Raw genomic sequence first — 16,701 nt, forward strand, 5'->3', positions numbered from 1 at the left:
GGCGGACCAGCTCTTCTTAGTCAGCAGGAAAGCAGCAGCAGCTTTGCTAGCTGCTCCACTGATGGTGGCTATCCACATCCCCTCCCACTCATACCATGCAGTGAGGTGACTCCACTTTCTCTCCTCCCCCCAACCATCCAATCTCCGTGGCTGCCCCTTCTCTTATTCCCATGCCTGAGCTGCACGTACCAAACCCGCCCGATCTCTGTGATTGCTCCTTCCCTCATGCCCACGCCTGACCTCCCATTTCGGACATCGTGATATATCGGAATATTGCGATGTTTAGCTACTGATATATCATGATGCTGAAAACCAGATATCGCTCAGCTCAGCCCTAGTCTGTTTTTTTTAAGCATACCTAAAATCCTTTGCATATTTTGGGTTACCCCACATTTTGTTCAAAAAATTGCTTTGCAGACGTCACAACCATAAAGTTATTTTAAAAAGTAGGGGGTCCGTGGCTTGGCTTTTGAAAAATAGGGGGTTCACAGTAATTAGGTGATTGGGAACTGCTGTTGTAGGGCATTATTTAAACATACAAAATAGTGGGGAAATTTCCACCAGGAAACTCACATTGCCCCTGGATGTAAATTGCTCACACTGCTTCTTTCTTCAACACAAGGACTTGGGTCCTTTGCTCGTCCAGAGCTCAGTAAACTCAAATTTCCCCCCCACCCTCCAAGTATCCTTTCCACATTCTCCCCTCCAAAATGTTTTCAGAGCACTAAGCAGGCAGAGGTCACAATAAAGCAAATGACAAGAACACCCACTGAAAACAATGCAACCTATCTGAAGGCCCAAACAGGAACTGTGAATGTTCAGTATCTCACAGTTAAGAAAATCTAGCTCTTTTGTTCATCTATACTTATTTCTACTATTTTAGAAATGCTTTTGAATGACAAATGATATTTAAAGATTATTATTATTACCAGTTCAGGGATGTCCTTCACTTTCAGTGGCACCTGAATTAATCCCAGGTGGTTTCTAAAACTAGGCTGCTCACTGTTTTCATAATTCGGATTGCGAAGGTTCATCAATACCTTTAAGAAAAGCAATACAAGTTAGTGTTTTCTATTGGCCTCATCAAGCAGGCTGTTCTTATGTTCTCATGTTCATTCATCACAGTAAGCCACTGTCAAGTATTTCTGACTGCATGCTATGGTCCTAGGAAGCTTAGTGTTCATGCATCTCTGGACTTGTGCTGTGTAAAGACAAGGTTAAAGAGACAGGAAGAGTCTGCTGTAGGTTCTTCACCTGGTCTCTTTTGTTTATATGAAACACTCCAGCTTGTACATGAATAATTTCTCCGAGTTAATACAGGATTATGGACTGAATACAAATTTGTAGATGCAGGCCAAGCACTAAAAGGTTAACAATCAAAGAATGTCAAGAGATGTCAAGAAACAATAGAAAACACAAGAGACATAACAAAACACTGTTTACTTATGCAAAGGGTTTTCATAAGGCTAAACTGAGACGGATTTAATTAGCCTTAATTACAGATAAATGCTATAGTTACATTATAATTCAAGCCATCAGCAAAATAAAAAAACAACAACCCAAGAACATATAAAGTTCAATAGTTCAGGCTCGCAACGTAAGCCTTCTATCTACATTTGCATGAGTGCAATAGAATGTTCATTAATATATGCAAATTAAGCTATGATAGAGTCAACCAAACTAATGGCATTTGCAATGCTAAAGTGGAAAGAAATTCCTATTTACACAAGGGAATTTTTCAAATATGAGACTTTCATTTACCTTCACAAACGGCATATCCATAGGCTTGCTTTCTGTTCTGTTGTTTTTATTAGGCAAGCTAATACAGATTTACACTGCCATACGGAAATAGTTCTTGGAAAATAAGATACCATACTATTTCCATGTTCAAAAGCTCTATCAATCAATTTTGTAGCCACTGGTTCAGGTTTCTTCTGCTCATGCTTCTCATTTGGGATTTTAGTAGTTGTTTCCTTCTCTTCTCATTAAAACATGTCACTCTCTTCCTTGCACAACTGGATTTAGACCTCTCTCACTTCTGAAGCCACATGGCAAAACGAGCACATATGACCTCAAATATGGGGGCAGGGCAAACACATGGGGGGTGTCTCCAAAGGGACACTCTGTGTTGTCCTCTAGCTAGACCAAAAGATTGAGGGCATGGATTGTCAAACTGTTCTGGGAGCCATGAAAGTCCCTTGGAAATTTTAAGAGCTAACCATTAATAAGATTCATGATGACAGGGAAGCTTTCGTGAAAAGCATTTCCACTAATCACCACTACTGATCTTCTCCCTGCAGTGTGTAGCTACAATGTAAAGGTAAAGGTAAAGGGACCCCTAACAATTAGGTCCAGTCGTGACCGACTCTGGGGTTGCGGCGCTCATCTCGCTTTATTGGCCGAAGGAGCCGGCGTACAGCTTCCAGGTCATGTGGCCAGCATGACTAAGCCACTTCTGGCGGACCAGAGCAGCGCATGGAAATGCCGTTTACCTTCCCGCCAGAGTGGTACCTATTTATCTACTTGCACTTTGACCTGCTTTTGAACTGCTAGGTTGGCAGGAGCAGGGACCGAACAACGGGAGCTCACCCCATCGTGGGGATTCAAACTGCTAACCTTCTGATCAGCAAGTCCTAGGCTCTGTGGTTTAACCCACAGCGCCACCTGCATCCCAGCTACAATGTACAACGATGCAATATATGCAGTGTTATGGTGGAATCCAGAAAGCTTGGCCACTGCTATGCATGAGTCGAATGTTGTTTGGGAATTTGCCTTGGCAATATGAATGGGGTTTAATGAACAGAGAAAGTGTGAAACTACTGACCTAGGATACAATGAAGTAACGCAAGTGAGAACAGAGATACAAGACGCAATGGGTGGGATCCAGTGGTGACTGTCCTCAGAAAGGAATCTATTGGCCATACAGGGGAGAAATTGCCCATACAGTGGTACCTCGGGTTAAGAACTTAATTCGTTCTGGAGATCCATTTTTAACCTGAAACTGTTCTTAACCTGAGGTACCACTTTAGCTAATGGGGCCTCCCGCTGCTGCTGCGCCGCCACCGCGCGATTTCTGTTCTCATCCTGAAGCAAAGTTTTTAACCTGAGGTACTATGTCTGGGTTAGCGGAGTCTGTAACCCGAAGCGTCTGTAACCTGAAGCATCTGTAACCCGAGGTACTACTGTATTCCATCTCAATCTGCTTCAGGGGTTTGGGGAAGATTTGGGGGATGTTGCAGAGGGGGTTCAGGGCACTGGAGGGGCAAGGAGGATAATCAAAAATGGCCTCTGTCCATGTTCTGCGGCCAACTTTCCCATCTGATGAAATGCAGTCCTTATATTGACAGACTACTGTGCAACAGACTCTTGAATTGCGATTCTTACAGCTGAGCAGAATTTGAATGCCGACACACAAGCTGACTGAATTGCTAATTGCTTCATTTCTTTCGTCTGTGCCCAAATTACGAGTTAAAGCTTACTGGGTGGAATTCAACTTTGCACTAATTTGACTGTTCCAGCAGTGAAAGCATTTCTGCTTGCTAGAGGAAACAATCTCCCCTCTCCCCCCACCCACTGTTATGAGGGTTTTCCTGGCCCATCCAGAGCATATTTGGCTGAGCTGTTTTTTTGCAGGGCGGGGAAGGAAAAGGGGAGGAGTAAGCCCACTGCACAAGCAGGAAGGCTTGCACTGTCTTCCGCTTGCATGCCAGGTTAGCTGAATCCGGCCCAGTTTATGGAATTGATGGCAAAAATGCTCAAGGAGGTTATGAAACAGGGCTGCTGAAGGAAGTAACCTGGCAAGAATGCTGAGGCCAGTCAGAGAGGAAATTCAGCCCTCAAGCCTATGTTTCCCTAAACCTGCCATAGAGGAACACGACAAACCTTTTTGGCTTTTAGATATTTCCCTGTCCTTGTTTCCCCATTTTTTATAATAATAATAACAATATCTTTATTGTCATTGCCTCCTCTCGGGGACAACGAAATTACTTGACTGCTCCATAAAAACACTAATTAAACAATACAGTATAGTATAGCAAGGAAGATTAGATGACTTTCAAAGTCCAGGCTTCCCATTCAGGGCCGAGATCGCTCTGGAGAAGAAGCTGTTCTTAAGACAACTCGTTCTTGTCTTCATCGACCTGTATCTCCGTCCCGACGGCAGGAGCTCGAAGAGACAGTGACCAGGATGCGATGGATCTTTTACTATGTCCAGTGCCTTCCTATGGCACCTTGTGGCATAAATCTGCTCTAAGGTGGAGAGTGGGCAGCCAACAATGCTCTCTGCTGCCTTAACAACTCTGCACAACCCCAACCTGTCCTGGGTAGTGCAGCTTCCGTACCACACACATAAGCCATAAGTGAGCACTTCCATAACCATGCCTTGTAGTTTAAGCCGTCGCTTTGAACTGGCAAAGTCTATATGAACTTCATAACTCCAATAAGACCCTTCATATTTTATTGTATAATTACATAACTGAAGATCTAACTTTATTTTTTTATTACCTCAAGAAAATCTTTAGGTGCGTAAACGGGCCTGAAGAGACTTAGATCTGAAATTAATAAGATACATAGAGTTATTTGATTAAAAAGAATTGTCTTTGTGGGGGAAAATATCGGGAGTGGTCCACAGCTTTCATCAGATTCTCAAAGGGGTTCATGATCCAAAAAATGGTTATGAACCACTGATGGATAAATTCGCCTAATACTAATTACAGCAATATGTGTTCATATCAACATAAATTTTGAATATACATTCAAAGCAAATTCTGAAGCATGCAATCTTATCATCAAGTATCAGCTTAAGTGCAAAGACTGCTGTTGAAAGCTAACATACAAGGCCAGTTGTTATCCAATTCTACATGAGATATTGCCACTTCCTTCCAGAATTCTGCCAGTACCTAGGAGACACTAAGCAGTCTGCAATCTCAACCTTAGGGTACAAAACTAAATGCAGATATCATGGATTTAACTACAGCTTAATCATCACCCTGTTTTAGAGAATCTAGTCTAATGAAGTGTTCTGAAAAACTCAAAAGCTTACTCACTGTTTTATGATGTTTTGGTAATGCTCAATGGTGAACTTTGGAATCCCTAATAAATTTCATCTCACCAAGAAAGTATAAAACGGCCTCGGCCCAGTATACCTGAAGGAGAGTCTCCACCCCCATCATTCAGCCCGGACACTGAGGTCCAGCTCCAAGGGCCTTCTGGTGGTTCCACTGAGAGAAGTGAGGTTACAGGGCCTTCTTGGTAGTGGCGCCCGCCCTGTGGAATGCCCTCCCCTCAGATGTCAAGGAAATAAACAACTATCTGACTTTTAGAAGACCTCTGAAGGCAGCCCTGTTTAGGGAAGTTTGTAATGTTTGATGTTTTATTGTTTTTAATATTTTCTTGGGAGCCGCCCAGAGTGGCTGGGTAAACCCAGCCAGATGGGCAGGGTATAAATAATAAATTATTATTATAATGATAGTAAGATCCAGAGGCTTTTGAAATTAAGCTGAAGGCCATATGTGGCTGTAGGGCTGCCAAGCTGAACCTTCAGCAGACTGCATTCCAGTCTGAGTTTGAGATTTGAAGCAACTTTCTCATCCTTGTAGGGTAACCTACAAGGCACACAAAGATGGAAAACGGAAGTGCAACTCCATTAGCTGAGCTGGACCTCTCAGCAGCTTTAGATGCCATAGTATCCTTCTGGGCTATCTCTTGGGAGTGGATCAGGAGGCAATGCGCTTCAGTGGCCCCGAGCACTTTTGTAATATTTTTATTATAACATTTGTTAGGCTTACACGTGCACATTTACACTACACTGCTGAAGTACAAAGTAATGAATGATATCAATGAGATGTATTAATTTGTGTCCCTTCACTGTCAGGCGGCAGAGGAACCAACCCCCACGGCAGGTTGCCAGGAACGGACAATACAAGGGAAAGTCCTTACCATCCGCTTTTATTCAATATTCACAGAGAGAAGCTTGGGAATGCATCCTCTTGGAATAGTGGCGTTGTCCCAAGTGAATCTCCACCCTTTCTGTCTCTCACTTCCTCATGCGTCATCCCTATGGGTGCTGAAAAGTGCCCTCTGCCTTTGAGCTCTTTGCTCTCCTACTTTCAAGGCCCGCCGGGTTCTGGGAAGGGGGGTCTGGAACGCTTTCTAAAGACACTGAGTCTGTCAGATGTCGTCACCTGCTGCTGCTGCTTCCTCCTCTCCCATCATTTCCCAGTTTTTCCCCTCATCTGCCTCTGAGCTGTGACCTCCCTCAAACCCCTGTTGTAATTCTGAACTGTCTTATTCTTCTCTGGGTCAGGCTAGAGAGGCGGTCTCCACCATTCCTCCTTTGCCCAGTCCCTGACATTCACTGACAGAAGGCTTTGTGAACTGGTGGAGGCTTCCATGAGCAGAAATGGGAAAGGTGGGGGAATTTTCACTCTTTCCCCTTCCCTCTGCGCCCCATCACCTACAAAGGGTTGGGGAACCTTTGGAACAGGATGGGGAATGGCTCGGGGATGCAGGGGGAAAAGGAGGAATTTGTGTTTCCCCTCCCTTTCTACTTACAGAAGCCTCTGTCGTCTCTGCCACTATGGAGCCAGGGCAGGTCCCTGGGTTTCTCAGAGAGCAAGATAGCAAGGGCAGATGATAACTAGAATGCAGGTGGTGGAAATCTTACAGTGAATATGACAGAGTGTGGGTGCAAGCATATAATCGTGCCTACCAGATGGCATTGGCAGCGGCAAAGAAAGCTCTTGAGCTGCACTTTCTAGGGAGGTGGTTGGTTCCAACCTTTCTTCTGGGTCAATGGAACCCTAAGGCCAACCACAATAGATTCACAGAAGGTCAATCCAGTTATGTTAGATACTTACCTTTCTACTCTGGCCTTCAGGTCTTCTTGAAATCGCTGTTAAACCAGGCACAGGGAACTTTTCTAGGAATGTTTTATCTTGCTGCTGATTTAACATTGCAATGATTTTTATATTTAAATTTCGTTATGTGATTCTGTATTTTATATTACTATTTGTGAACCACTCTGGCATTTTCTAAATTAAGAGTGTTATGTAATTGGATCAGATAAATAATAAAAAGCCTCTCTATCAGCAGTGGGGAACAACTAAATAAAGTCAAATTTGCATAAAGTAGGATTCACATACCTGGCTCATCTGTTCCCATTTCATTCCATTTACTTAGAAGTTCCTTTTGCTCATTGATTGATCTCTGTAAATCATTAAAAAAAAAAAAGACTTTTACAATAAGCCAACCAAGAACAAAAAGCAAAAGTTTCTGTTAGTTAGCATTTAATAACATGGATTAAAAATCCACCCCACCCCATTAAATTAGGACTAGCTTTGCCTAAGTGCAGCATTCACAGTAAAACTAATTAACAAAGCTACCTTTTGTGCTAATGGAATGCCGAGTTCTGTACACATACTATTGAGGCTCTTCAGAATGCGTTTTTCCCAGTTTCCCTGCAACAGATGACACAAATCAATATAACCTTTCCATCTTTCCATCTATTTTAAATTTTTAATTGGTGTTTTGCTTTTTAGCTTAACTGTTTAATAAATAAAAAAGACAATAACAATTTCATTTATTTGACATTTTATACAAAAAAAGTGCACTGACTTGCAGCACCATGAAATATGAAACAGTTAGTGTCAATTAACACCAAACACCAAGAAAAACGAAATATATTATATGATATATGCCGTACTTCCTCAAACAGGCAATGTACCCACTGAATAGCTGCCACCAAACTGTCTTGTAGGGGGCTGACAGCAAGTTGGCGTGGCCTAGTTACTGTTCCCAACCGCCATGGATATGGTTTACCATGCTGTTCACAAAAGCCATTGAGTAATTTGTGGAGGAGATTGGAATCTTTCTCTATATAAACATTACCTTTTTTTAAAAAAGCCATAGCTTAGATCAGGGGGATTAAGAAGACTATAGCCTTGATCAGAGCAGGAGAAAGATGCTCCATCCCTCTGATCAACATTAGGTAAAGGTAAAGGGGCCCCGGACCATTAGGTCCAGTCGTGGCTGACTCTGGGGTTGTGGCGCTCATCTTGCTTTATTGGCCGAGGGAGCCAGGGTACAGCATGACTAAGCCGCTTCTGGCGAACCAGCGCAGCGCACGGAAACACCGTTTACCTTCCCACCGGAGCGGTACCTATCTATCTACTTGTACTTTGACGTGCTTTCGAACTGCTAGGTTGGCAGGAGCAGGCACCGAGCAATGGGAGCTCACCCCGACTCAGGGATTCAAACCGCCGACCTTCTGATCGGCAGGGCCTAGGCTCTGTGGTTTAACCCACAGCGCCACCCGTGTCACATTACAGCCTTCTAAAAACTTTTTTTTTTTTAAAAAAAAGGAGAAGTCACAGAACTCATGTATGCAACTGCATGTTACATATAGTTTCAGCCCCAGAACCATCCCTTTAAAATAGAGAGGTGCAATCGTGCTAGCTTGGCAGCACAACTCTGGCACTTTTCCCTCTAAAAATCCAGAACTGGAGTACTCCATATTGCAATATATTGCTTATAGGTCCCACTCTGAGGACATATAGCAGAGGTGGGCAACCGATGGCCCGCCAACTTCCATTAGGCCCAGCCAACTTGGCCAATGCTCAGTAGTGATGGAAGCTGCAATCCACAGGTTTCCCACCCCTGACATACAGAGACACTTCCATTAAAAAGGTAAAGGTAAAGGACCCCTGGAGAGTTAAGTCCAGTCAAAGGCCACTATGGGGTTGCAGTGTTCATCTTGCTTTCAAGCCAAGGGAGCCGGCGTTTGTCCACAGACAGCTTTCCGGGACATGTGGCCAGAATGACTAAACCGCTTCTGGCGCAACGGGACACCGTGGCGGAAACCAGAGTGCATGGAAATGCCGTTTACCTTCCCACCACAGTGGTACCTATTTATCTACTTGCACTGGTGCACTTTTGAACTGCTAGGTTGGCAGGAGCTGGGACAAAGCAAAGGGAGCTCGCCCCATCGTGGGGATTCAAAGCGCGACCTTCTGATCAGCAAACCCAAGAGGCTCAGTGGTTTAGACCACAGCGCTACCCACGTCCCTGTTAAAACTGTATACAAATACAGTATGTATGACAATACTTAAATACAAATAGTAAAATTAAATCACAGCAAACCTGGGCTTTCCTCATGTAAGCCAAAGATTCTTTGGTGTGTTCAGGAGGGGCTGATGGGTGGCATGGTAAAGGGAACCTTGAGAAGGAAAGCAACAACAGGTTTTGTTTTTACTCCATTTATTACTTTGATTCTCTCTTCAGAGTTAATGCTAAAAAACTGAGTGCATCACCACCACAATCATTTTCAGAGACACTAATGAGATAACAAGCAATCATCCTCCATTCACGGCCACCAGCCTTGTGAAACATTACTACATCCCATTACTTAACTCTGTGTTGAACAAAATATAATAATTTACTGGAAAAACAAACCCACGATGGGCCACTCAGACACATGCACAGTCATAATACCAGATAATTTCAGCCTTTTTTGGATTGCATATCCATTAAAAAAAAACTTAAAACAGCAAGACATACTTGAAAGGGGAGGCAGGGAGTGAATTTATTTCTTACTCCATCACTAATAGAGTCTGCTGGTACTCTGTCAGAATTATGTTCAAACGAAGCAAGTCTAATACCATGGTTCAAGTCAGGCATAGGCAAACTCGGCCCTCCAGATGTTTTGAGACTACAATTCCCATCATCCCTGACCACTGGTCCTGTTAGCTAGGGATGATGGGAGTTGAAGTCCCAAAACATCTGGAGGTCAGAGTTTGCCTATGCCTGGTTCCTAACACATCAAGCCATAGTACCACGCCACTAGACATCTGAGATTGCCAGGTTGTTCGACTTGGGAAACATATCCCCCCATAGCTAAGATGTTAGGGTGGAATAGTCCTCTTCTCCCCACAACAACTGTAACATTGCTTACACCCAACTCGCGGCTAGCCCCACCCCTCCCTCCAAGCTGAAAAACTCTTCCAGCATTAAGTGAAAGATAACTCCGAAACCTCTGAGGTATCCACTCACTTAATACTGACAGCATTTCAAGCTTCAGAGTGAAGCTTGTGGTGCTATAATTGGTCTACATAAATAAAAGCTATAGAGTGAGAAAATAGGAGCCATTTAATAGGGAATAAATTGGCTAAACAAAGTCTGATTGGACACTACTATTACAGCCAGACTTCATCAAAATACACTGAATTAGAGCCCAACCTTTCATCCGCCAGCAAAACCATCTCTACTTTTATTAAGGTGATTAAAACAAAAAAGCAGTATGTCTCTTTTGTGCCATTTCCCTATTCATTTCTACGGCATTCTCTACACAAAGCAAAAATTATAATCCATTGCAGATTGAAAAAGTATCTGGTGGGGCCTTCTTTGATATACACATTAAGTGATATTACAAATAATGCATGCAGATAGGAAGACAAGAAAGACTATGCCCCATCTCTAAAAACGCAGACAAAAACAAACTCACACACTGAGCTCACTATAAACAGCATTTTGCAGCTTCTTTTCCCATCCTGGTAAAATAAGAGGTTAGAAAATGAAAGTTAGAGGAACTCATATTATAAAAAATACCATCAAACTTCTATGTGCACTTGGGAGTAAAAACCTTTGAAGTGAAGTAAGCATTACAGAGGTTCCACTACTAAAAGCACTCTAAAAGCACAAGCCCCCTGCTCATTTATTCCAAAATTGTTTAACAGTACTACCACATAGTATTTGTTTTATAGATTGCAGACTAAAACCCCAATCCTAAACACATTTGCTCAGCAGATAAGTTCCCTTGCACCCACAGAATTTATCGTATTTTTCGCTCTATAAGACGCACCTTTTCCCCTCCAAAAATTAAGGGGAAATGTGTGTGCATCCTATGGAGTGAATGCAGGCTCCTTGGCTTCAGCGACAGCAACATGAAGTCTCCGAAACACAGAGGGAGAGCTCCCCCCGCGCTCCGAAGGCTTCGCGCTGCTTTCGCTGAAGCCACCTGAAGCCCCCGGAGCGCAAAGCGAACACCCGCTGTGCTCCAGGGGCTTCACGCAGCTATCCGCAAGCCTTCGGAGCGCAGCAGGAGTTCCCGCTGTGCTCCAAAGGCTTGCGGATAGCTGCCTGAAGCCTGGAGAGTGAGAGGTGTCGGTGCACACCAATGCCTCTTGCTCTCCAGGCTTCGCTTCGCTGGAGAGGCGCTGCACAGTTTTCCCTCTCTGCGCAGCGCCCCTTCAGCGAAGCGGGAGGAGAAATGGAAAGGGCTCCGTTTCTCCTGCCGCTTCACTGAAGGGGCACTGAGCAGAGGGGGGAGAATTTTTTTTCCCCTGTTCTCCCCCTCCTATGGTCTGGTGCATCCTATGGTCCGGTGCGTCCTACAGAGCGAAAAATACGGTACTTCTAAGTAAATGCATGGGATTCCAACTCAGGGTTGTGGCCCTAACTGCACATGACATCAGCGCATACTGTTAGCATGCAAACCATCTGCCTCAGCACAAGACTATGTGGCTAGAAGACTGTAAAAGCAAGCTGGCAGGCAGAGGAGCTCCAGAGTCGAATTAAGGGGCATGTGACTGGTTCGGTCGCACTGGGCACAGAGCCTTGAGGGCACCACTGCTATGAAGTAGACTGGAAGATGAGAGGCTGCTGCTAAAATTTGAGACCCCAAGGTCCGCCACTGGTAGCTTGGAAACTGGAAAAGAACTGGCTGTTTGTTTTTCCTTTCAGGTGTTTACTCTTGCTGTAAGTGACTAGTCAAGATCTGTGTGCCAGTAACACTGGCAAATTTATTTACAATACAGGGGTAAAGCAAGCTTCAAGTACGTGGATGCTGCCCCAATATTCAGCAGTGAGGCAGGCTAAATAATAATAATAATAATAATAATAATAATAATAATAATAATAATAATAATTTTATTATTTATACCTCGCCCGTCTGGCTTGGTTTGCTTAAAAGACTTTAAAAGGTAACAAACTAAAGAACAAACCTGATGTCTTCAGAAATTCCTTGATATCTTCCTTCAAGGATTCTAGCTTAATTTCTGGATTGTGTAGACTGAGCTAACATAAAAGATTTTTAAAAAAAGTCAGAAGTGTAAGCATTCTTTAGAAAAATTAAAATTTTAAAAGTTTAACAGAAACAGCTATAGATATATTGGGAAACAATACCCTAAATATTCTTAAGGTATAGCAAATGTTGAAACCTGCAAAATGTATTGTGCTGAATCACAAACAACTCCACAAGATGTCACAAGCCTAGGCATGAGGTTTGTAAATGTCTGTGCAGCAGAGCTAGGAGCAAGGTAAGAGTGAAGCAGGGACTTCTGAGCATCATGAATGTGCACCAGCACACAGCTCATTCACATTAAATTATAGTTAAATATCAATTATGGCTTAACATGACATGCTAACACAGCCACTATAAGCAAAGTCAAAGGAATGTTTTTACTTTGATCAATTGGAAGGTGTGAAGGGGAACCGGCAATGAAAGGCTCCTATGAAATTATGGCCATAATTTTTTCTGTCTGCATCTTTGTGACCATTTGAAGTTAAGTGATCAAATGTCTGAAATATCTAAACAGTTTCCTTTCTAGGACTTTTCCTTCTAATTTTGCAATACACAATTTTTTACCAAACAAAATTGTTTCTAAGTAGGTAAACTACTAAAACAAAGAGCAGGACAGTACATGTTGTGAACCATCATATATTAGATATTATAAAGGACTGAATGTCCTGGACATCTGATTTGACTTGTCAATTACATTATGCATCCTAGCTGTGGAAAGAATGATGTGCCAGAAGGGAGCACTTTTCATGTTTAAGAAAAACATCCAAGTTGATGAAATGGAAAATAGCTAAAAAAAAATTTAAAAAGCTAGCTCTCTCACTCATACATAAATCATTTTGAGTATCAGAAAAATGAAATAAATTCAAAGATTATCTGAAGTGTCTGGAGTCCTTCATGTTGCTAGCTATCAATAAGGAAACAAATATATAAAGTATTTCACATATACATTACTAATAGCCATCTCTTATACAGTGGTGCCCTGCAAGACGAATGCCTCGCAAGACGAAAAACTCGCTAGACGAAAGGGTTTTGCGTTTTTTGAGCTGCTTCGCAAGACGAATTTCCCTATGGGCTTGCTTCGCAAGATGAAAATGTCTTGCGCTTTTTGCAAGTTTGTTTCCTTTTTCTTAACACCCTTAATACAGTTGCGACTTGACTTTGAGGAGCAACTCATAGAACGCGGTGTGGTAGCCTTTTTTGAGGTTTTTGGTGATTTCTGAAGCTTTTCCAAAACTTTTCTGACACTGTGCTTCGCAAGACGAAAAATTCGCTAGACGAAAAAACTCGCGGAACGAATTAATTTCGTCTTGCGAGGCACCACTGTACATACTTTTGAAGCACCACAAATTGGTACTCAACTTAGTGTTACTTGTTTTGTGCTGTAAACATATAGCATCTATCAGCTGGCAACTAACTAATAAAGACAACAATGTTACTTTATTTCTTAATTTATCAGGTATTATGCTTCAGGGTGTGTTATTTGCCATAAATTTCAACGTAAAGGTGTATTGTAAATATTATCATTTTCTACACCGCAGATTTCATCTGAGGAAAAGATTATTCTTCTAATAGCAGATGCTTCAGGAGACAAATGAGGGAGAGCAGGGAATGACTGTAAATAGTTACTGCTGTGGTAATGAAAAGCAATAACAGGTATTTATTGCAGCTCATGTAAATAAATACCCCCTGACTTAAAATTGGTAGCAGGTAGCACTCTAAACTAAAAGAAGGAAGCGGTGAACGATAGCAAACAAAATTTCAGGGATATCAGCAGAAGGTTTACCATCTGTAAGTTACAATGTTTATGAAACATTAATAACAAGTAAACTAAGAAGAAACACATTAAAGGAAGAATTGGGTCCAGCTACTATAACTAGACAAATTCTTCAGTAAGAACAGTACCTCCTAATTTTAACATAAGGGAAAATTATCACAAATTTAAGGCCATTGATTAATTTGTGATAATTTTCCCTTATGTTACAGGAAGACTATATAACATACATAAAACAGAATGTATAACATGTATAAAACAGGTCAGAAAATGCATTGGAGGTACCATTGGCAGATGAAGGCTCATTACTCTGGGATAATCCAGTAATGTCCACCTTCTTGGAAAAAAGAAATCTGCTTGTGCAAAGGGACTTACCGTTTCTCGTCTTCCTGCTCCAGTCCCTGTGTACGTCATGAATCTGCTTGAGGGGCCCCCAACCTTTCCCAACAGATTTTAGGGGTGCACAGGAGACTGCAGGATGGTGGAGAGTCCCACTGTGTGAGTGGGAGCCCACTCAAACTACATTAGATCTCAACCTTCGTAATTTTATTAGGTTGCTTAGATTCATCAGTGACAGTGGTGACAATGTTTCCAAACATATTCTCTCAACTTCAAAAAGTTTACCCATATTTACATGTCTCAGATTAAAAGAAGAAGAAACCCTATGACTATAAAGCTGAACACAAAGGAAAAGAAAACCTGTTTTTTTCTGCTTGAGGCATCCAAGAACAAATACATATCAAGCAAAACTGACTTTTAAGGCTTCTTGTACCAAAGATATTGGCCCGAATATAAGCCACACCTTTAAAATTCAGGGGGGGGGGGAGAGAGACAATACAGTGGTACCTTGGGTTAATAACTTAATTTGTTCTGGAAGTCCGTTTTTAACCTGAAACTGTTCTTAACCTGAGGTACCACTTTACCTAATGGGGCCTCCCACTGCTGCCACAGGGGAAAGGGTAAAAGAGTATTGGGAAATAATCCATAATGAATTGAAAAAAATGTTTAAAAGTACTTTTCCGAAACAAAAAACAAAAACAGAGTCCTTTCTTTGGGGGATAATTCAGATGGAAATTCCCAGGTGTCAAAAAAGACTACAGTGGTACCTCTGGTTACGTACTTAATTCGTTCCGGAGGTCTGTTGTTAACCTGAAACTTTAGCTAATGGGGCCTCCTGCTGCCACTGCGCCGCCACTGCACGATTTCTGTTCTCATCCTGAAGCAAAGTTCTTAACCTGAGGTAGTATTTCTGGATTAGCGGAGTCTGTAACCTGAAGCATCTGTAACCTGAAGCGTATGTAACCCGAAGTACCACTGTATTTATATATGCTACTCCTGCGGCACATGTTTTGTTAGCCCAAAAATGGAAAACGAGTGAGGTCCCAACCAAAGAAGAATGGCAAATTAAACTTGATGGAATACGCCCAACTTGCAGATTTAACATATAGAATAAGAGAACAAGAAGAATATACATTTAAAGAAGATTGGAAAATGTTTACGGATTATCTGGGTGAAAACTGTGTACATTAAAAAACGTTGGTAGCATTAAGATAAATTGAACAGTGTCGATGTAATAGAATGCTGAATGGTATAGTTTTTGTAAAATATGCAGAGATTTATGATATGTAAAATGAACCATGGAAAGAGAAGAATGGAAGTCATCGATATCTCATGGACGTAAAAATTAGTACTTTAGAGTGTAAAACAGGAAATTCAATAAAAAAATATATACAAAAAAAAAGAACAATAATTTCATTTACATACTGTTGTGTTGGAACGACAGTGGGGTTTTCCCCCAATAATTTCATTTACATGCTGTTGTGTTGGAATGACAGTGGGGTCTTTCCCCAATAATTTCATTTACATGCTGTTGTGTTGGAATGACAGTGGGGTCTTTCCCCAATAATTTCATTTACATACTGTTGTGTTGGAATGACAGTGGGGTCTTTCCCCAATAATTTCATTTACATACTGTTGTGCTGGAATGACAGTGGGGTTTTTCCCCAATAATTTAATTTACATACTGTTGTGTTGGAACGACAGTGGGGTCTTTCCCCAATAATTTCATTTACATGCTGTTGTGTTGGAATGACAGTGGGGTCTTTCCCCAATAATTTCATTTACATGCTGTTGTGTTGGAATGACAGTGGGGTCTTTTCCCAATAATTTAATTTACATGCTGTTGTGTTGGAACGACAGTGGGGTCTTTCCCCAATAATTTCATTTACATACTGTTGTGTTGGAATGACAGTGGGGTTTTCCCCCAATAATTTAATTTACATACTGTTGTGTTGGAATGACAGTGGGGTCTTTTCCCAATAATTAAATTTACATACTGTTGTGTTGGAATGACAGTGGGGTCTTTCCCCAATAATTTCATTTACATACTGTTGTGTTGGAATGACAGTGGGGTTTCCCCCCAATAATTTTATTAGCATACTGTTGTGTTGGAACGACAGTGGGGTTTTCCCCCAATAATTTCATTTGCATACTGTTGTGTTGGAATGACAGTGGGGTCTTTTCCCAATAATTTCATTTACATGCTGTTGTGTTGGAATGACAGTGGGGTCTTTCCCCAATAATTTCATTTACATGCTGTTGTGTTGGAATGACAGTGGGGTCTTTCCCCAATAATTTCATTTACATGCTGTTGTGTTGGAATGACAGTGGGGTCTTTCCCCAATAATTTAATTTACATGCTGTTGTGTTGGAATGACAGTGGGGTCTTTCCCCAATAATTTCATTTACATACTGTTGTGTTGGAATGACAGTGGGGTTTCCCCCCAATAATTTTATTAGCATACTGTTGTGTTGGAACGACAGTGGGGTCTTTTCCCAATAATTTCATTTACAT

The 16,701-nt window shown here is 41.9% G+C and overlaps 1 protein-coding gene across 1 annotated transcript in view; it reads right to left on the bottom strand.

Moving 5' to 3' along the window:
* Window positions 1-16,701, bottom strand: part of TBC1D19 (TBC1 domain family member 19) — a 74,479-nt gene that overhangs the window by 56,108 nt on the left and 1,670 nt on the right. Inside the window, exons 2-8 of the mRNA XM_082238210.1 lie at window positions 11,997-12,069; window positions 10,499-10,544; window positions 9,139-9,214; window positions 7,383-7,457; window positions 7,143-7,206; window positions 4,504-4,550; window positions 930-1,040 (exon numbers count right to left, since the gene is read on the bottom strand). Coding sequence (XP_082094336.1) covers window positions 930-1,040; window positions 4,504-4,550; window positions 7,143-7,206; window positions 7,383-7,457; window positions 9,139-9,214; window positions 10,499-10,544; window positions 11,997-12,069 — 492 coding nt within the window. The remainder of the gene's footprint in view (window positions 1-929; window positions 1,041-4,503; window positions 4,551-7,142; window positions 7,207-7,382; window positions 7,458-9,138; window positions 9,215-10,498; window positions 10,545-11,996; window positions 12,070-16,701) is intronic.

The sequence above is a fragment of the Podarcis vaucheri genome (genome assembly GCF_965113315.1).
Source record: "Podarcis vaucheri genome assembly, chromosome: 9".
NCBI classification, from domain to species: domain Eukaryota; kingdom Metazoa; phylum Chordata; class Lepidosauria; order Squamata; family Lacertidae; genus Podarcis; species Podarcis vaucheri.